Raw genomic sequence first — 22,159 nt, 5'->3', positions numbered from 1 at the left:
TGTATTTATAGTAAAATCTAACAACGTTTTATTCAAAGAGCAAGGTAATTTGAAGGAAGATTTCCACCTAGAGCTGCTCTCATTTGTTCTGCACTGAAGACAGCCCCATATGCATTCTAGAACACAGCAGCTGGTTTACAGAAGTGAAACAAATGCAAACAGAATTAAGTGGAAAGTACACCAGTCACTCTGGAAAACAGACTCAAGCACTTCCCAGGCAACAGCATTATGTTTTGCTGCATTATGAAGTGCTGCTGCTGCACTTCCTGGGTGCCAGCAGTTACCTGTATGGAAAGCACCTCAAATTTGCTTATTTGCATTTAACTGTAGCTTTCTTTATTACTACTAATACTCAGTAACATTTTGAAAGCCTCTTAACCAGAAGGATGACTCTACTGGAACAAAAAAAAAACCAAAAAAAACAAAAACCACACAACCTTTTCTTTATATACAAACTGACAAGATTGCAAAATCAGTTAAAAACAGTTTTGAACATTTAATAAAAACTCATCCTAGAAATCCAACTTTTGGTCGTGAAGTCCCCAAATTCTCTTCTTCCTCCAAAATCTTCTGAAGGGCTACGTGAAGTGACTTGCCTACTCTTTGTCCTGTCTGCAAAGCAAAGCACAGAAAGTAAAAAAAACCTGAGACATATGTTTATTTGCAGGAAGACAACTCTTACGGAACACTTCCTTTTGACAAATATTTTCCCTTTGATGATTCATATACACCAGCTGGTATCCTAAAATACACTTTTAATTTAGAAAAATAATGGTGGTGAAAGTTTCATTTTAACTTGATTAAGTTTTGGAAAAAACATACACACAAAGCCAGTGCTCTCATTCATCAGAGAAGCATTCCACAATCATTAATACCAGGTCTGCACATCACTGGATCACCCAGGAATACAAATTAAATTCACATCAGGCATAAGCACACATTCAAATCAGCCAGCACACAGAGCATGAAACAATATTCTAGCTGCCAGAGGACAAGAGACACCTGACCAGCAAAGCAGGCTACTAACAGAAAGTTCAGTAGACTCTTCTGAATGTGCTCAGAATCAGCAGAGAGAATTTAGGCCAGCTGAACACCCTGTCCTGTGGCCAGAGAAGCCCAAAATGCACACTGGCTGCACCACCAAGTCACTCTGTGGGCAGATCCTTCATAGGATAAGGATAAGGATAAGATCCTTCATATGTGTAATTCTGTCCTGTCCAAGGACCTTAAAGCAGTTAACAGAATGCTTTCTTTACAGAAATAAACTCCAGCAGTGAAAACCCAACAAGATTAGCTCCAGCACTGACCTCTACTCGTCCCACATGCCCAAGTAAGACTGTGCAAGTTACAGGCAGGGTGAAATAAAGTGGCGAAACAGAGATCTTAAGGCAGTATTGCTCATTGGAGCTTTCCCAGGGTCCCTCTAAACGACCTGAAATACTGACTGCAAACAGAAATAAAAAGCCTACTCACCCCTAGAGAGCCAAAGGCAGATTATATTAAAATGAGTTTACTGGCTCCTGACCTATGCAGCAAAGCCTAGGTCAGTCATACAGTTGACACAGAATTATGTTTCACCTCCTGGCAACAACTACTGAAACCATGCACAAACCTGAAAATAAGCTATATTTTTAATTGAAGAGCCAGGTGCCAGAATATGGCCAGTGGTACCAAAGGAAATTTGGGAAGAGCTTTGATGCATCAGGGTAGCTGTCAATCCTAGAGACCATGAGTAAAGCTACACAAATGGGGGGCACAAGAACAAGAACTGTTACAGCTCTGCACCGGGAGAAAGATCACTGCAGCAGTTCAGAGTCAAGAGGGTTGATAAACTTTCTTCTCCTCAAATGTAGGACAACATCACTCACCCCAGGTCAAAGTAAGTGGGATCTGTGCAGAGCTTTGGTATTGACCCAACACTGTTGCCATCATATTCCTGCTTGCCTCTCTAGTGGATCGGATCATAAACTCAGTAAAAAAACAAAACAAAAAAGCCTTATGCTTTTGGCAGTGTCCCAAAACTTTCCAGTGAAACTCCCTTCCTAAGAGATATGTCCTAGAATGTCTGTTCTCTACCAGTGAGGAAAAACCTAAGATCCCCTGACCGGCAGCCAAATAATTTGGGAATAGAGGTGTCAGACATTGGTTACTCAGCTCCTCCACTGGGCATTCCCAGGCCTTTTTGTTTTTCTTGATATCCTAATCAGGATGTTGAGCTTAAGGCACGACCAAACAGATAATCTTTGACCTTACACAAAACATTTTGGGATTTTTTTGTGATCAGCTTTATCTCTCACTCCTGCAGAGGAATTAGAGATAACACCTCTCTACCCAGGTAAGGGGCATGAAAGGCATGTTTGAATGCAGATAAAAAACCCCACTGGTACCACTGGGATTAGCACTCTGGATTGACATCATGACACATTCAAGTGCCATATACTCAGTAATTCCCTCTTGAGACCAACTGTTGTCAAACTTGGATCCAACTTCAGCATTCCTCACTAGAGCCATGCAGAAATTAGCCCTGTGTCTCTAGGAAACAGAGCCAGCTTGAACTACATAATTTTCATTCTGACTTTCAAGTTCAAAATCCACTTCTGTCTCATGCTCAAGGCCAAACTCGGGCATGAGAATTTACACTGGAGAACAGATTTAAGAAGAGCCTGAAGAAGGGTTTAAAATGGATCTTATATGAATGTGGACAATATCCAGATACTAGTATTTTTATAAAGTAGGGACAGATTGTAAACTCAACAAGGAAGCAAAGAAAAACAACAGTAAAGTGAGAACAGTACATTTATCATACAGCAAATGAGTTGTGCTAGAACACCATGCACCACCAATTCCAAACACCACCTCTGCTCTTATAGAGACTTTAGAAGTTTTGCTCTTTCAGTCTTTAAAAGATATAAAAGAGGGAACATGTTCTTTAAAAATACTCTCAGAAGTTTCTCAGCTTAAGCTTTACTGTCTTACAGCTGTGAAGTACTTGCCTGAAACAAATGTGAGTACCACACATTTCAGGCATCTAGGAGTTTTAGACAGTGTCCACTCACATCAGAATCCGTTTCAAAGAAACTGCCTGAGACCTTCACAAAGTCCCTCGTGCACCAAATCAAAGCACCAACATCTCTGCTCAAAAAGCCCTTACTGAAGCTTTCTGTACATCCAAGCTCCAGTTCATCCAGTATCATCCAAGACAGTCAGCTGCTCAACACTCCTTACCTCCATCATTTCAAAAATACTCTCAGGATCCAGGCTGCCTTTCCCCACCTTCTTCATAGAAGTGATGGCACCTTTACTGGTCACTGAAATAAGCAGGCTTGCCAAAGAACAGGCTTCTTCCTGAAGGGTAGCATCCACCACGTGCCTATATCCAATCTGCAAGTTAGTGACAAAACAATGCATTAGTCTGAGTTCTCAAAGCTCCCCCATAGAGAAATCAAACTGTGAATGGTGGCTTTGTTACTTATCTACAGCCTCTGATCCTAAAATCATGTGACCTTTGGAAACAGTCAGCACAGGATTTAAAGCACAGGATTTAAACAGCTTCTGACCCCAGATTATGGGTACATAAACAATAGAGGTGGGATAAACCTTATTACATACTTTTTTCCTTCCTACCATCCTTTCATCTGTATGAAACTCCATATTCACCTTTTCCTGCAACTCTAAGTATAGACTTTGCTCCCCTCTACCTGAAAATAACAAATCCCAAGACTCAGTCAAGCCCTCATTTCAGCAATGGCCCCTCTACTATTTATGCAAATTGCTTAGAAGAAATGCCAACCAAACTTCCAGGCACCTAAGCCAATCACTGACACTTGCAATGGAAAATGCAGCACCCATAAAATCAACTGTGTTAGCTGTGTGCTATGTATGGAAGACAAAAACCTGTTTGAATGGAAAGGGATGGTATTGCACCCATGAAAATGGAGTTCTGTCCTCAGCAACAAATACACAGCAAGTAACTCCAGGCAGATCACGAAACCTCCACTCCTGAACACAGCGACCTCTTGTTTTAACATACTGAGATATCTGCTGCTCTGTATCTTAAGCAAGGAGCAGATGAAAAATAATAAACAACTCCTCTGCATGCAAGAAGATGCATTTTAAGAATGCATCAAGTAGAAACCTACAAGCCAGAGGTGCAAAAAATCCCATTATTCAGTAAAAGTTCTTATTTAGAAGGCCAAAGACAAACAAATATATACATAGAGGACACTGCCCATTTCTGTAACTCTAATTTTATCTCTAGGGAAAAATAAATAAATGGCAGCTGAAATTAACAGGAACTGGAGTCTCCAGGCAGAAAGGCAGAAATTTGTCAGGCTTACTTTGCTTAGTGTGACAATACAGGGCACCTCATCTACGTTGAGTCGAATACAATCATAAGGGTCATCAGACAGCTCAATCTCTTTGGTGCCCTCTTCGTCCTCCAGAACACGCACTTTGGGTATTCTGTGGAAACATAAGGTGCAGAGTCATTGCCAGAACACACAACAAATACAGCTGTTATACAGTCACAACTCCAGGAAGTCCCTGTTCTTCTAAATGAGGCAAAATGTTTAGCAGAACAGGACAGAATGTGATCAAAGTATTAACAACTCACTCCCTGAGACTACAAAGAAAACACTGTAAGTGGGAAAATATTTAGGATAAGATCATCATATTTACATCATTCAAACAGTTAAAATTTGAGCTGTTCTTTACACTATTACATGGGGAGAAAATAGTTTGGAACTTACACAAATCAATTCTGAAGAATTTTTTGTATGCACCAGAATGTCATACGTGTACAGGAGAAAAATTACCAAGACTGAACCCTTTTGTTCTGTGGCTCCCAACCTTGCAGACAACAGTAAAATTGTCAGCATTACATCAGTTGCATTGCTTGGCAAAGGTGTGACATTAGTAGCAAATACAAGTGGTAAAGCTGTTCAGGAAAGAATAGCACCAGCTAAAGAGATTTGGGGTGAAGAGAAAAGGTGACATTAGTAAAATCCTTTCTCTAGCAAGATGAGAAGATTGGCAAGATACTCTACTGTTCTAAGGACAGATATACAAGCAATATATAACATATCAGGATGAAGCAGTGATGAAAACCCAGGCAGAAATCCAAGAAATGCTTTCTTCTCAGCTGTGAATGATGAGCTCTCTCACCAATGAGCTAGACAGGCTCCTTATCAGTCGTACATACATTGTATTTGTGATAGCCATCTAATGGAAGTTTTATGGGATGATTTAAGACACTTTCCTTAGCATAATAAATAAAGCAGTTTAAAATAATTTAGTAGAAGATGGTATCTCAAGCTGCCAAGAGTGTCAGCATCTTATACATCCTCATTTATCCAGGTGCCTGCTAGGATGGAGTGCTGACTGAGAGACTTGGCATTACTGGCCAATAAAACACACACAGAACTCACCCGCACTACTCTCTCTTTCACACATTTGCACTTGAAAACAAAGTATTTCAAGATGTCCCAAGACAGCTAACTTCAGTAACCACAATCTGGTTTTATGTTAGTGCTTTTGCAGTAGCATTGTATTTTGTAACTAGACTCCGAAGGTTACATTCTTTTATGCCCTCTGTAACAAATCTCCTTTAAAAGAGGAGAAATGGACTCATTTAATGAACATTTCCCCCCACCAACACAAAGTGATTTTGATTGATCCTTGGAAGACTATTTTAGTTATTTGGGGCTAAAAGTCGTAGTGGCAAGTACTTCAAAGCAGCTAACTCTGCTCCAGTGACAACAAATTCCCTGCAAGCACATTGGCCTGAGCCAACCCAAAACTAAGATTTTGAGTAAGCAGAACAATTGTGATGTGCACTTTTTCCAGAAATGAAACTCCACATGTTTTCAACTCATTAGAAATGCATCAAAGCCTATTTTTAAGTTTAAAATATTCCATTAGAAGCTGATGAAATAAAGTCACTAAGTGACTAACCCTCAAGCTACACAGGACAATGGACAACACTGGACAACAGCCTAGTCAAGGAAGAGGTGTAAGTGCCAGAGTAGTGTTCAAAAAACAAAGCAAGATTTTAAGAAAATCTGTGAGATTAAGCAATTTTTAACTTCAACCTAAAATAGCTTTGAAACCAGAGCAGTGTTTGTCTGCAAGAAAAAGTTGCCACAATTAATATCTGAAAAATGCCTGCAAGGAGCTTTTTTGGCCAAGAACAGATGAGAGAGGTGTAAATTGGAAATACTGCAAAGGCAAAAAGATCAGACACCAGCATCACAGTTGCAGAAAAAGGGGGTATATGGACAGAAAAACTATGCAAAGTGAATGTAGCACAAAGCTTTTCCAGAACACTGTAGATTCCCTTTCCCAGCTTGTGAAGATTTATCATAAGAAATAGCTGTACATGATTACTTTGCAACTTTTATTTTTCTATTCTGATTCCTGCAACTAATCAGGGCAGAGATCTGTACAGCAAGACTCAGTCCTGTAACAAACAGTGCTCTTTTCTATGTGTGCAGACCCAGATTTCACAAATGCAAAAGCAGTCTCACCCTTCCAAGCAAGCACTGGCTCTGCCTCTACCACGCTGTGCAGCAAAAACCTTGGTATCTGCAAGGCTGTTGTGTTTTTATAAGCTTCGTTGTTTTTGTAACTTGCCTAACTTGTAACTATTTTCTGCAGCCTCGGATGTAGGTAGGCACATTTCACGGGACCAAGTTTAATGTCCTGAGACAGTAGCTAGCTGAACATTTTGCAATATCTACTTCCATCATTAGTAAATCCATCCTTAAACATCTGGGAGACGTGGGTAAGAAGAAAGCCTGGTATCTGCTGTCTTGTGCACATTATCTTGATAGCAGTTTTTAGAACTCGATGAACAATACAAAACTGTGAGGAGTAAATATTCCCCCTAAACCAGCTCCATTGCCATTGCTCCATGCCAGAAGGGGAGAGAACAAGTCAAGTCAGGCATTCAAAGGATTTAAATTCCCTAAGTCTTGAGCAAAATTCCTTAAGTTGTGATGTTGGATTTACTTAGCTCTAAAAGCAAGATGTGTCCACAGACATTACAAAAATGCTTAGAGCAAGATTTTAAATTGAAGTTTTCAAATGCCTATCTGAATATCTAAAATTTTGCAGCTTCAAAGAAACAACAGCAGCTTGAGCTCCCTGCTCTTTGTTCCAATGCTCTAGTCAAGGCTGGCAAAGATCTGAAAACACTTAGAACAAAAACTTGGTTGTAAACAAAGTAGGAAAAGCAAGAGTCAAAGAGAGGACACATGTCAAACACAGTTCAGAACACTTAATCTGAAGCAATCTTCAAACTGACATATTTTCTGGTTTGAGGAATAATACTTTATAGAGAACAGGCAGCTATTCTTGAACAACCTTGTGTCAATCCAAAGAAAACCCAGTAGCTATAAAGGGAAAGGGAGAGAAAAAAGTGAATGAGGACAACAGGTTTTCACTTTGAATTTCACCTCTTGACTTTCTGAGCTTGTATGAGATGAGCTGTACTAGCACTCCCTGCTCAAATCAACAAGATAGGGTTTTCAAAGGTAAAAATTCAACAGGCAGTGTCTTACTGTACCACATTTTGAAATGACACTCAACTTCAACAAGACTCATGATGTGAGTCCACAGCTTGACGACGAGATGATGTTTGCCCACAGCTTGAAGATTATATAAAGGACACAGTTGTCAGAGGAATAAAAATAAGTAAGAAACATTAAAATAATTACACCCTCCATCATGCTGTCCATGTTCTTTTATTCACTTATTTAATTCACTACTTTTTATATGATCGTCTCTCTTTATTCTGGTTAAAGTAAGAAAAAAGACCTAGTTATCTTACAAATAAAGTATGAGCTGTGGATCTGCAAAACAACTTACATGGTAGTAAGTGTTTTAACTATATGACTTTTGCATCCTGGCAACTCACACACAGAAATACAGGCATTTCTTCTTTTTACTGTACTGCCAACTCCTTTGTGAGCCATTACATTTCTAAAAGTATTTCTTAATGTTATAAAAACAATCTACTGTTAAAAGTTACTGCTGAGAACTTGATTAACATGAAAAATTTCTCAGCAACACATACAATTTCTAGTCTCAGATGGATAAGTCTCCCCTTATCCCTTTTAAAGTGTTTATAACCTGATATACTGCCTATCTTCAAAAGCTTATTTTCCTCTTCTTTTTGCACATACTTTTCCAGATCTAGTACTGTACCTTGATTCCTTGATAAATAAGCCAGAACTACACTAGTGACTTTAGCAGATCTCTAATTAATGCTGATGAACAATTTGAGATCCACTTTTAAAACATTTATGCTTGCAGCAGTCTAGGTTTCAAACCTCTACCAGCTATTTTTGCAATGTAAGTTTTCTAGCAAAGCTATTCACTAGGTTGTTTTTATCAAGGGTGCTATAAAACGCTGTATTCCCTTTCAACTACAGATAAAGAAAACAGAAACAACAGAAAAAACAGTAGTGAGTCTTATTAAAAACACACAGAGAAGACGTGCATCATTCATTCTACCAGATTTTATTTTCCCATTCTTTGAATTAAAATGCGTGGAGCAAAGTTCTTTTAAAGACACATAATTTCCCCCTGCCCACAATCTCTCACTACCACTTTTTTCCTCTTGGTTTTAAAAAGAACTCTAGGCTGACAGTTAATGGGAACAAAATCAAAAGTAGAAAACCAGGGCTAATTGCAAATCAGTAGTAACACTGACAAAGGGCTTCTTATTCAGGAGCATCACATATCAGTAAATACTTCTTGTTTCAAACCCACAAGGCATCAACACCAAGGCCTCCAAATACTTGCAACAAAACCATATGGTCAACACTACTTTTGTGGATCTGGCTACAACAAAAGTTACACTGTGAACATGACTGTGCATAACATGCAATACGACACTTGATCATTAGAAAACGAATTAAAATAACATTAGTTTATGGTACTTGCATGCAAATGACTGCCTTGTATCTGAATGCAAGCTGTCTTGGGAACTCATTTAAATAATTAAGCATTAAAAATGTTTTGCTCACAGAGAGTGTTTCTCTTCCACTTCCCATGCCACTTCTACCCACATGAAATAAGATCTGTGCTTTACCTGGTGTTAAAGAGAGCTGCCTTCACTGCGATAGAGATTGCATCAAAGATGTTCCCACCACATTCCAATAACTGGGGAGGAAAAGAAGAATCTCTTTAAAAGAAAATCAGTCTAGTGGCTTTAAATGAAGCCTTTATTTTATTTAAACCTACTTGAAAAGGAAGAAAATCAATTACCAGAACAGGTTTTTAAAAAACAAAGTTGTCTTTAAAGCCTATCTATGAAAAGAAACAGATAGGAAATTAAGATTTCAGCTAACTGTATTATACATGCAAAATAGAAGAGTTAATGCACTTCATAATAAAATTAATGATAAAATTTAATAATAGAAGCTGAAATGAAACCACCACTGTTCTTAATCTTCTTGCGCTAAGGTTCTGATCTAGACTACGGCCAGAATACCTTTTATGAACTCATCACATTAATTCTTTAGTGTTAAATTAAGCCAATCAATTTTCTGTATTTCATTTCAAAGAAGAGCCTTTAAAAAAAAATCAGATGGACAAAACCACCTGGGAGAATTGCTTTCACAGAAGAAACACACACCGACACCGAGAACATGGTATGGAAAGCAGGTTATATAAGGTGCAGTTATGAAGGCACATCATGATTTATTCTCTTTATGGGAAAGAGTCATTGTCAGGTTTGTCTCGTAGCCCTAAGTGATCCAAAGAGAGCCTGACGTCAAAGTCTTTTTCAAATGAGTGTTATCAACAAGGGAAGTGTGTGGAGGGAGCCTAGCTCAGCTTCTTCCCACGAAGACTGGAGGAACAACAGTCAAAGGGGAAAGCAGCACTGTGTACAAGATAAAAAGAGAGGGCTCCCCATACCACTAATACCTTCTGCAGGCTGCCAGACAAGTCAGAGATGTGTCTGTCCATAGCCCACTGTCACTTCTCTAACAAGCTCAGCTCCCAGCTGCCAGTACTATTTCCTGAGGACACACACACACAGAGCAGGCATTTGGAACTACTTCAGCAAGAACATATGGATGCCTCTCTGTAACATCAATCTACACTGTATGAGGAGAGTAAAACACATTTTGCAATCCTGACTACATTGATTGTTCTTCAAAATTTATTTTAAAATGAGATAAACTCCTGCACAGGGAGCAAATAATAAGCAAGATCTTCTGTAAAGACAGTTAGTTTTTATGAAGACAGACTGAATAGTGTAAAAAGAATGACAAAAAGTTGGGACAGAAAGCTAAATACAAAGGTGATCAGATTATTTCTTTGCAAGCAGCTGCTGGATACAGAGAGGTTAACTTGCCCCTTTCAGTCGTTATTGGATTTTACTCGATAACACAATAAGCCCCACAATATCTCTGTTATTAAAACACAATAATGGGATGTGCTGGCACTGTTGCTAGGCTTGTGTTCAGGCTGCTGTTCTAAAGCCTTATCTGTACTACAGTGGCTCCTAGAGGCAATGAACACTGCCTGCACAGAGCACGGTGCAACAATTCCTCCACAAAGGAATGAACACTTTTCTCAGCTCAAGAACCTTGTACTGACATCCCCCCTATTTATTTAGTTATTTTTAGGACTAAGAAAGTCTGCACAACTGTGAGTTATGGGAAGCAGAGGGGTCTTTTCTGCTTTTAATTTACTGATATGCAAGTGAAAAAGTTATGGGAAAGAAAAGATAACACATGACTGTCTAACTGTAGACCTCACCTTATTCAGAAAAGCTTTTCCTCCAAAAGTAGATTCCTAACTTCTTTTTAATCAGACTGGGGGCAGGAGAGGGGAAATAGAAAACATTACGAAATCCTGGAAGGTTGCTCATTAATGAACTGCAAAAATTTCAAGAGACACTAATGCACCCTGTCCTCCTGACACACAATCTACTGTGACTGGATAGGGAATTATAAGAGATTCCACACTTTGATTCTCCTTCCTTAGCCCAGCAGGCTGCTGGGGGAAATTATGGGGAGAAGGCTATACATATATATCAAAACCCACTCAAAAATGCCTAAAAGCTTCCTATTTCTGCCATCAATGGCTTGCTTAGAAAAGGAAGAAATTGAGGGAAACACAGAGAGGGTGAGAACAGGCCTTTGCAGTACTCCACGTTGATAAGCTACTATTTGGAAGTGGAACTCCCTCCATTATTAAAGAAGAATGCATACACTCTGAAAGGTCAAGGTATATATTCTCCACCTTTGACAGATGTATCTCAGTTTGTCCATGTGTCTGCATCTTTGTGGTGTGCATGGCTGAAGTGATTTTTTCCCAGTTTGATTGTACAGAATTATAGCATTTCCCAAGTACAATGATCACTAGAAAATATTTGAGAGACGTTTTTAATTGATAAAGCTTTTGCATGACTGCAAAACACACTATTTTATCTTTTGAGGCTGCATGTGTCACATTTGGTTTACACACAGGAGCTGAATATAGGTGTTTCACTCAAACTGCACATGGTTAAATTGCATAGCAACAGAGTATTTCCAGGCTCATAACATTCTTTCTGGATCTTTGTCTTTTGGAATGAGAGACTTCCAGACAAGTACCTTCACACCTGACTGCAAGGTACCAGTATTTTCAGCTTTACGACAGATTTGAGGTTTATTTTCCCTCCAATTTTTCTATGCAACACAAACACCAATGTAAAGAATTTCCAGGAATTCTGAAGGAAAATATCACCCGAAGGACCCTCTATGAATGTTGTTTTTATATTCAGAATCTGTCTCCCTCAAATGATGAATAATATGAGTTGCTCCTTATATTAGCCCAAGTGTCATCCTTACACCACAACCTATAAAAAGCAAAATTCTATAGGAATGATTCAGCAACGGCAGCTTGAGGAAAATCTGTAGGTGTCAGGCACCTACACTATCACATGTAATATACATGTCTACTATTTAGAAAAGGAAATATTACAAATATGTCCAAAAAGTGAAAATACAGAGGACTGAGGTGGAAAAAAAAAGGTGGGGGTAGAACAGAGTAAGAGAGAAATGTTAACAGTATCTTGTTCTAACTGTACCAACAGCTCTTCAAAGGCTCACACACAAAATCCCTGCAGAATATAACATCAAAAAGACTAATCAAGTTTAGAGTCGTAATTATGAACCTGCAACAGATTCTTTATTGGCACTGTAAAAAGAGCTAAATGTAAAATTCCTCACATAACATAGTGATGCCTTGATGCCCTGACGTTCATAATTCTGATACAATTAGTAGCATGAAAACACAGAGGCTGTTTTTCTCTGTAACTGTGGACAATCAACAAATCTGTCCAGGAAGAATCATATAATGACCAGCTGTATCTCAAACAAAAGCTATACAGAACAGTGTGTGTGTGTGTGTATATATATATATATATACACACACACACAGAAGCAGACAGCTTTATGAAATCTTTGTTTATGCAGTGCCTATGCAACATTAGGCAGCATGTTGCTTAAATAAGCACAGCATTTAATATTCTGTACCTCTGCTTGTAATTACCTAGTAACTAAAGGCCCCAGTGTGATTTCTCAGAACTAACACTTCATTCTCCATTAAACCCTGCCAAGCTGCAATAAGCCAGTGACTTGGGCTGTTAAAGCACTCAGCAGAGGTACATATTCCATCGTTTTGCAGCTGGACTGTTGTACCGTATCTACTATAATTAGGCTAATGCTACTGCTTTAAATACTAATGAACTAATTTTCACATTTATTTAGGTCTTAGTCTAAATGTTCCTGTATTGTTCAACAAATCCCTGTATTTAATTTTCTGGCTGTAGAGCTTAACATTTTGCACATTATTTCACAGACCCCAGTGATCACTTAACATATTTCACTTCTAAATTTGATAAACAGAAACTCAACACTGGACCAGTAAGAATTGGAAATAACGCTCAGGAGAGTCTGACTGGCAGATTTCTATTGAAATTCCCAAGACAGAGTGCTTTAAATGCAGCATATTTGGAAATTGAGCTGCTGTATGCATCAGATTTGTACACATAAAATTCAGTGTCCATTATTGTCATGGGAACAAATATTCAGTTTATCCTCTATGTTTAATACACATATACAGCTTTCATCAAAAAGCACCTAGGCTAAACCTAGCTTTTGCCAAAAAAGTTTCTATTTTACTTTAGTGAATTACTTGTGGTAAGAGTACAAAAACCAGACAGATGGACAGTTCTGTTAGGGCTAACATAAACCCATGATAATTTACACTTGAGCAATATAGTTGCTGTTACATCTAGCTTGGAAGAGGAGTTTACCCTTCTTTAGTGGTAATTTCCTTGTCAGTATAAGATCACTGCTTTTTATCTGAGATACATTCAGAGTATTCAATGTTTTATTAGTTCTGCAGTGGTACAGCAGCATCAAGAAGAGCAGAAAAGGAGCAAGCTGAAATTAGTGATTAGCTACTATAAGTAGATAGAAAACTGCCATACATGCTGTGATACATTATATCACATAATGAGAAGCTTTTTTTTTAAACAAAGAAATACAGAGGGCTATGCTAAGTCAGTCTCTGCCTTAGAAACATTTTGCTGAATCTTAGTTTTCATTTCTGTACTTACCAATACATCCACATAGAGAACCCAGCAGTGCTCTTTGGGATTAATACAAAGGGATTTCAAGTCTACACTGTTCTCACAGCTGAATACTCTGTATAGTGTATTTGCTATATCTGTGCCAAGTTCTTCTCCTCCCCGGCCTTCCAACTCAGGAGAATTTGAAGAACTAGATAAAGAAAGAAAAGAATATTTTCACTTGTGAAGCAGCAAATATCCAAAGAATATTTCTTAAATATAAAGCATTAAAAGGATCTAAGGATTTCTTTGTACAAGAATAAGCATCCTATCTGAAAAGAAATTATTTCCATTTTGCATAAGAGAAGGTTTTGATGCAGATAATATACTGACATTTTGTTACAAATACTAACTAAATCCCACTACTATCTTCAGTTCCCCAGTTATAACTAAAGTAAAATTTGGTGAATTCTCTCAGAGATTATTTCTTAAGCACTGTCACGTTCTATCACCTCAACTCTTTAAAAAAAAAAAAAAAAAAAAAAAAAAGCGGGACATCTGTATTAAGTTCACAACAGCTACCAAGACAGCCTAGTGAGAGTTGAATGTTCAATTATTAAGAGACTGGCTAAGAAGAGAAAGATATGATGACATGACAAGTAGAATACTAATTTCTTGTAAGTAACATGCCTGCCTGACCTTAATTGGTAATTTTTTTACTGAGTGTATTGTCTGCTATCAAGCCCCTTAAAGCATGCCATTACTCCCTGCAGCTTATGGGGAACAGCAACTAAATGATCCCTTTTCCTCAAGGGATCTGACAAAGCCTGCGGTTTTCATTTCCCTGATTCCAACGTAACAAACTATTTACGAGCAGTCATGCAAAAAAGTCCTCGGGTGCTGGGGCCTGGTACATAGCTAAGAAACTTCTAATAATAAAAGAAAACAAGCCTACCAAAAAAACCCCAAAAAAAAAAAAACAAAAAAAAAACCAAAAAAAAAAACCCCCAAAAAACCCCCCAAAAAAACCAAAAAAAAAAACCCCCAAAAAACCCCCCAAAAAAACCAAAAAAAAAAACCCCCAAAAAACCCCCCAAAAAAACCAAAAAAAAAAACCCCCAAAAAACCCCCCAAAAAAACCAAAAAAAAAAACCCCCAAAAAACCCCCCAAAAAAACCAAAAAAAAAAACCCCCAAAAAACCCCCCAAAAAAACCAAAAAAAAAAACCCCCAAAAAACCCCCCAAAAAAACCAAAAAAAAAAACCCCCAAAAAACCCCCCAAAAAAACCAAAAAAAAAAACACTAAAAAAAAACCTAAACAAAAACAAACAAAAAAACCCACCAAAAAACCAAACAAAACAAAACAAAAAGAAAAACCCAAACAAACAAAAGCCAAACCAAACTAACCAAACAAAACCCACCCCAAACCTAACAAAAAATGCCTTCCCTCCAAAGAACAACAAAATAAGAGCATAAATGTCCAGAGATGCATATACAGCAAAACAATGAGCAAATTTTCCAAACCCAGCCTCTGGTTTATAGAGAGAGGAAGAATATTCTCAAGCAGTGGACCTGTAGCAGCATTGCAAATCTTGTTTTAAAACAAACCAGTCAGACCTCCACCAAATTAATTTCTCATTAGAGAACATATCAAAGGAAGTGGTTACACAGAAGTAGTTTTGGTCTGCTCAAAATCTGTAATGGCCACGCTCCCTATTCCTCTGGTGGGGAATGTCACAGGGCAAATTTCTCATGTATGTTTTGTGTCTATATGATGATACAAAACACCAGGAATACAAAAACAGGAGAAAATTAAGTATTGGAATATAATCCTTTCACCTTAAAAAAAAACCAAAAAACAAAAAACAAAAAACCAAAAACCAAACAACTGAAGATTCACATTATCAAGGAGTGACTTAAACCATCAAGTGAGCTGTGCCAATAATACAGCAGAATCTATAAGCTGACATATAATTATCTGCTATTATTCTTACCTCACAGTAACTCTCCCATCTTGTTATTTTGCAGAGTTGATGAAAACTCAGAATGCCAGGAAGAACTACTGGATTTTATAGAAGTTATTTGCTGCTACTAGAAACAGATAGCACTATACATGCTTAAAAATACAAAGAAACATTACTGCCAATTAAGCAGTGATCTACACTTCCAAACTATATTTGCTACACGAATAAGCATTGCAAGTGTGACACACAATATTATTCAGGGTTATTAGACACCAGTTTTATGAGACAGGATCTGATCTAAGTATAACTCAGTGCTGAGTCAGGTCTTCAGGTTGTATTAAACAAGCACTTACCAAGTAAGCAGCTTTTATGCGAGTTAACAAGATCATTCTGTTTAAGCCATTCTGCTTAAGCCATAGTTATACAAGCATTATGATCCTTATGGCAAGTTGCAAGAATTATGCAAACTTCAATCAATGCCTCATTATTATTTCTAAACACAAAGTTTTATCAAATGTTGTATTTTTTGATTACGATTGGATGCTTTGACAGTGAGCAGAAAGAGCCTAAGACTCAACTGGAATATCACTGTACATTTCACTGCATCTTAATTCCATTATCATTTTAACACTTCATTTCCTTGCAATCAAAATAAAATAAAGATGCAAGGCTAGCAGGATATCATAACTATTTGGTAAATACTGCCACCTAATGCCTACAGACTATTGCAACAACTTATACTGGGCAAAATTTGGAAAGAGGATGTCTTAACAGACTAGAAAATGGCAAAAAACTTGGCTTACGGAGAACAGAAAGAACTTAGTAGTGGTACAGACTTTCTATGCCCAAGCAGCATGTAGCTTTCAAGACTATCAAAATCATTTCAGTGTCACATTGCCTAACAATCAGAGACTCCTCTTCAAGCATAATGATGCTACTAGCACTCTATTCAGATCTCTACTGAATTTCAAAACTCCTCCTGTTGCCAGTCAAAATCTTTCTGTTGCAACAGTTAAACATTTCTCACTTATTGCTCAGGCCATTAATATACTGTAATCTACAGATGGTCAGATCTGGACAAATATATTCCTTGCTTCCCTAATTCCACAAACAAAATCTGATGTGTTCAAAGAATTCAGATGTCTGCTTTTCTTGTTGTTTCTATTTCTTACAGTTTCAAAGTGATAAATCAGATCAGCCACAAAACTTAAATGTGAGACAAGCAGACATAGCAGTCTTTCAACATCAAGGGCCAGGATGAATGTCTTCTCCAGTGATGAAAGGCAGTAAGAATATCACACATATTAGGACATAGACTTGTTTTATGATAATTAATTTCTAGGATCACAAATCAGTGCCCCAAAAATCATCCCCTCCAGAGATTCGCATTAAAGTCTGTCTCAAAATAGGACTAAGTGTGCTCCTCAGATTTCAGGTAAAGGACTCAGAGCAGAATAAAGAGAAATAGAAGTTTGGAGCAGAGAATTATACACATGATCCAGCAAATGATTATCTTCATCAGTAAAAGAAACCACAAAAGTTTTGGGAAATAAGCATTTTAAGATAGTAATCACGTCAGTCTGAGTTTTTATTATTAGCTTCAACAATATAAAAGCCAAATAGAACACACAGGAACTTCACCAGAAGATTCAAGGTGGAATTCTGCTCAGTTACTACCACCCAGTGGCAGTCTGCAAAGCATCAGGGTACTAAGAGCAGCTCATTCCCCTTGACAGAGGGAAGCTGCCTCCACTTCACTTTTTGTCTTCTGCATCTTTCTGGAAGCTAAAGAACACCCTTCCCCGTGCCACAAGCATGTGACAAGTGACTACTCTAAAGTTCAGGCCCTTGGATCTTGTTGTCACAGAAATTAAAGATTACTGATTTCCTGAACTGACTAAATCCAACTCCCACAAGATTGATGCCCATCTCCCTCCCATCCCCTGAAGCAGAGATTAACATTTGATTAACAGTTTGATTAACACAATCAAACATTAATGAGTTGAAGTTTTTTTAACATCTATTTCCATATACAAGAAGTGTCACAGAATTGCCACACGTCCACAGACCACTTTTTTTAGGAATTAAATGTCCCTGCTGTCAGTGGACTTTCTTCATGTAGAGACAACCAGAAAAAAACCCCAAAACAATAAACATGTACTGTCTAAGACACTTCATACATGAGTTCTGACAGCTGGACCACGTCCAAGATCATCTTCCCATCTGGTATTTTTTGAACAGCAATTTTAAACAAACTGTCAATTCACAGGTGAGTGCTTTCCTTTAAAGCATAAGTTTCCACAGTTAACTAGAACATACTGATGTACAGAGTCAGTCTTAGATAAGGCTGCATTATGTGACATACCAACATTAAGGCAGATATAGACAATTAGGTCAGAAAGATTATCAGAAATACACTTAGCAGCTCTCATACCTTAGCTTTAACAATGGTATATTGGTTTAATGTCAGAGTAGCAACATTTTTTTGTTTTTAATAAAAATTTAAAGAGATGTCACAGGCAAAGCAGCCAACTTGACAATGCCAAGGCTTTTATGAGAAGTCCCCAAAGTGCTTTAAATCATAAAGAACAGTTTTGGGTAAGTCTGCAAGACATGGATACTGTAGTCTCAGCCTGCAGACAATTTAGACTAACACTGAGATGTCACTGTGCTATCTCAGAGCAACCTGAAAACAAGAGTTCTCAGTTTTCTTCTAGCTTCTTCCATAATTCAAACACTGTCAAGATTGTAAGGATAAACAACAGTCCATTTGTAGCAAAATGCAAGAAATCTGATTAAAAACAAACACCCTTTTAGTTAAAGAAAGATGGATTCACTCATAAATGTAACACTAAAATTTTGAATTAATTTTTGCATCTGCAATTTACACTGGGGGAGGTTTTCTTTTTGTACTAAACACACTTCAAACTTTTTCCACTGCATTCACAAAGTAAGCAAACCTTTAAGTACAGTTAAAGTACAGTCTGTAATGGTCAATTATTTTCTTCCAACTTACTTTTTTTGAACGAGATTTTTTTCTATTTTATCATGGTAAAAACAACAGCTAGACATTTTAGTCATGAAGTCTGGTTCCAAGTGTGTGTACTTGAACTATTACCCTTTTCCAGCTGCAGTGATGCCATGCAATTTGGGATTGTTTTATTTTACCTTTTTTCATTCTTTAACTCTGGCTGATTTGCTTCTTTTGGGTTTGCAGGACCAGCAGAAAATTTCTCAACATTCACTGCTACTGAAACAGTAAAATAACTGGTTTCTATTACTCAAGCCCCTAGAGTAGGTTAGTGGAATGAAGGCATAAACTTCTGAAGAATGGCAAGATCTGATTAGTCATTTATTCCAAATATTAGATCTATTTCATTCTTTTCTAGTATACTAACCAGTCAACAAAAAATTCCAGGTAACCTTCATCTGGTTTCTCCAACTTCGGTGTCCCCATTTCAGCTTTTATGCCTACCAAGATATCAGTTTCTCCCTATTAAAAAAAAAAACACATCACACAAGTGGAATCATAATTACAGAACTATTTGTTTAATTTAAATGTCTGTGGTAAGCTGACATTTCTACCTTTCAGTTATCAGATCATTCTATCAGCGTGAACTTAAAATAACATTTTTTGTAAAAAGGCAAAGGCTTTAGAAGGACAATATGAAGTGTAAAAAGATTCTTCAAACAATTACCATACATATTACCTATCTCTAGGTTAAAAAGATCCTTACTATCCAAGACTACTTCTGTCATTTTGGTTCTGAAAACAGCTCTTTCTGCAGAACCTCCATAATGGTGCGCAGTACATTTATCTTCTTCTTCAGTCAACACATCAGAAACAGTTTTGCTTCATTTTAAAGGAATAGAAATTTTTGCCTCTCCCAGAAACTAGGCAGAACAGCGACTTCAGTTTTCAAGATTAAATGTTAGATTAGCTCAGACTGAAGGCTGTCCAGGCACTTTACAGAAAATCCAGCTCAGGCCAGCCTGAACTAATTATACATCCTGCCATTATTTCCATATCCCATAGTTTCAGTTACACACACACGTCATTACACACACAAACCTACCTACAAATAGCATCAGATTAACTAGTCACATGAACAAGCAATTTCACCAGCAAGGTACCCAATCCCTAAGAAATTTACCTACCAGCTTTACTCTTGCAGATCCACTTGTGTTTGATACAACATCTGTTTCTACTTCTGCACATCTGTAGTCTTCACAGCCTCGACCGTCTACACGAAGGTCTTCCTAAGTATGACAACCATTACTGATTCCCTTACCAATATATTGCTAAGGGAATCAGTAATGAAAAGCAAAAACAAAACAAACAAACAAACAAAAAAACCCCACCACAAACAAAAAACTCTGACTTTAAACTTTCCTTTTCCTGTACCAAATGCAGCAGCAAAAACGATATAAAAGCAACAGCTTGTAGTTTCACCATGGAATACAAAAGAACCAACTATACTCTTTATGTCTCACTTATGTAGAGCTTGTAACAAGCAATCTGCAGGCAGACAGGAATTGCACCAAGTCCCTCTAATTCTCAAAAGAAAGCTTCAGATTTCAAAACTGCAAAGGTCTTGGCTTTAAGTGATACTTTACCTAACACAACCCAGCTCTTTCCTGGGATAGACAAGTTCAGTACTTCTACATCAGTCATTAGGACCCCAGCAGACAAAAATAATACAACAGCCTTCCAAATGCTTTCATCCATTTGTATTCCACAAACGGATATTCCACATCCTCTGATACTATACAGCTTGCTCCCACAAAAACTGGTTGTTTTTCAGTAAATTTCAGTAAGGATACAGTTCTTTTATCTTGGGGGCTTCTCCTTAAGCACCCTTCACTCTTCCTCCTTTGTCCACTCACATTCCTTCACTAAGTTACAGGCTAAAACTCTATCCCATAGCAATAACTTGAGGAAGAGCCAGGGAAGAGCAAGGAAAGAGGAGCAAAGGGGGACAGAAGGATATTAAGCTCTTAGAGAGCATCCAAAGGAGGGCAGTGAAGATGCTGAAGGGCCTTGAGGGGAAGTCGCTTGAAGAGATGCTGAGGTCACTTGGTCTGTTCAGCCTGGAGGAGACTGAGGGGAGACCTCACTGCATCCACAACTTCCAAGAGGAGGGGCAGGTACTCTCCTCTGTGGTGACCAGTGACAGACCGAGGGAATGGCCTCAGGCTGTGTCAGGGGAGGCTTAGGTTGGACAGCGGGAAAAGGTTTTTGACCCAGAGGGTGGCTGGGCACTGGAAAAGGCTCTCCAGGGAAGTGGTCACAGCACCAAGCTTGACAGAGCTCAAGACGCATTTGGACAATGCTCTCAAGCACGTGGTGTGACTCTTGGGGTGCTCTGTGCAGGGCCAGGAGTGGGTGATCCTCGTGGCTTCCTTCCACGCCAGCATATTATGTGATTCTGTGAAAACAAATCCACGTCCCGCTCTCAGCCTGCTTCCCGTTCCGATGCTCGGGGTGCTGCGATGATTGTAACTCCAGAGGTTCGCCACCACCCACAGCGGTGGAAGGATCTCCCTCGCTGCCTCTCCTCCCTCCTCCCCAGCCTAACTCGCTCCCTGCCGCCCGGCGCCCGCCCCGGTACCTGCACGCCGTGCACGATGTAGAGTTTCTCCGCCTCGCTCAGCACCACGGACGCCATTCCCGCCGCCTCCCGCTCGCGCCTGCGCAGTGCCGCGCTTCCTCCCTGCCTTCCTGCCCGCCCGCCTTCCATCCGCCCGCCGCGGGGAAGCTGCCGGCTATCCAGGGCTGGTGTCCCGCCCGCCCAGCCGGCACCGCCGCCTCACAGCGAGGGCTCCCCTTGCCTATTGGCAATGCGGGGGCTGCAGCCGGGAAGCCCTAGAAGCCTTTCACGTGGAGTAGGCACAGCGCTCTGGACGCGGTTCCCACTGGGCACCCCGCATCCCCAACGAAGTCCCGTCCAAGAAGCTGACCCTCGCGGTAAAACCAAAGCTCCCGCTTTCTGCCAAAAGCTCCTCCAAGAGGCTGTGGAAATAGCCCGGTGCACAGAAATGGATCGTGTAGTCATAGTCCTCTGCGTTTCCTCACTTTCCTTGCGGAGTTTTTAACCTCAGAAAGGTCCAAGCGAGGTGCGGTGCGCGGGGAAGGCTGGTGCGGGAGCAGGAAAGAAACCAAATGCTTAGGAGATTCAGTTGGTCCTGTGCCAGATATCACTGGGAAAGTGGCGTGGGAAATGTGATTAAAAACTCGCACGATATATTAAAACAATAATTAAGGGTTGGGTTTTTTTGACAGCCTTAATTGAAAGTTTCATAACAGTCATTAATGTGAGTTTGCAAGCTTTTTTGCACAGCTCCTGTGTGATAATTTTCAGAGTATTTTAAAAGATGCTATCTTGACTTCACACTGATGCTTGCTTGGCTAAAAATGATCCATGGCTCCCAAGGATTACTCAGCACACTGACAGAGTTTATCCAGCTTTCCACAAGTCCTTTTTCAATCAAGTGTACAAAGCATTCCTGGCTGTGCCTACCTGAGCAGGTGGCATGATGCAGTGGGAGCAAACTTCAAGAGTGATGGATATTTTGGGAGTTTTAGCTTGGTCTGGTCCCATTGGCAGGCTGCTTATCA

The 22,159-nt window shown here is 39.0% G+C and overlaps 1 protein-coding gene across 1 annotated transcript; it reads right to left on the bottom strand.

Annotated features, from left to right (window-relative positions):
- Positions 1 to 4: 4 nt before the first annotated feature.
- EXOSC7 (exosome component 7) lies at positions 5 to 21,233 on the bottom strand. Its single transcript, XM_041407782.1, has 8 exons — positions 21,153 to 21,233; positions 19,699 to 19,800; positions 18,939 to 19,033; positions 13,625 to 13,787; positions 9,095 to 9,165; positions 4,338 to 4,461; positions 3,226 to 3,381; positions 5 to 612 (listed from the first exon to the last, which is right to left on the bottom strand). The coding sequence occupies exons 1-8, from the start codon at positions 21,207 to 21,209 to the stop codon at positions 508 to 510; spliced, it is 873 nt and encodes a 290-aa protein (XP_041263716.1). The 5' UTR covers positions 21,210 to 21,233; the 3' UTR covers positions 5 to 507.
- Positions 21,234 to 22,159: the final 926 nt, after the last annotated feature.

This window comes from Onychostruthus taczanowskii, unplaced genomic scaffold (genome assembly GCF_017590055.1).
Source record: "Onychostruthus taczanowskii isolate IOZ18803 unplaced genomic scaffold, ASM1759005v1 scaffold28, whole genome shotgun sequence".
Classification (NCBI taxonomy): Eukaryota; Metazoa; Chordata; class Aves; order Passeriformes; family Passeridae; genus Onychostruthus; species Onychostruthus taczanowskii.
Note: the sequence above shows the minus strand (reverse complement) of the source record. Positions and strands in the feature narration are given on the sequence as shown.

What these genes read in the sequence shown, in the direction of transcription:
- EXOSC7 (XM_041407782.1), bottom strand. Translation starts at nt 21,209, where the DNA reads ATGGCGTCCGTGGTGCTGAGCGAGGCGGAGAAACTCTACATCGTGCAC. An exon ending in ACATCGTGCACGGCGTGCAG is followed by an intron (nt 19,801 to 21,152) that starts GTACCGGGGCGG and finishes TGTCATACTTAG; the next exon opens with GAAGACCTTCGTGTAGACGG. An exon ending in GTATTTTTGAAATGATGGAG is followed by an intron (nt 613 to 3,225) that starts GTAAGGAGTGTT and finishes TTTGCTTTGCAG; the next exon opens with ACAGGACAAAGAGTAGGCAA.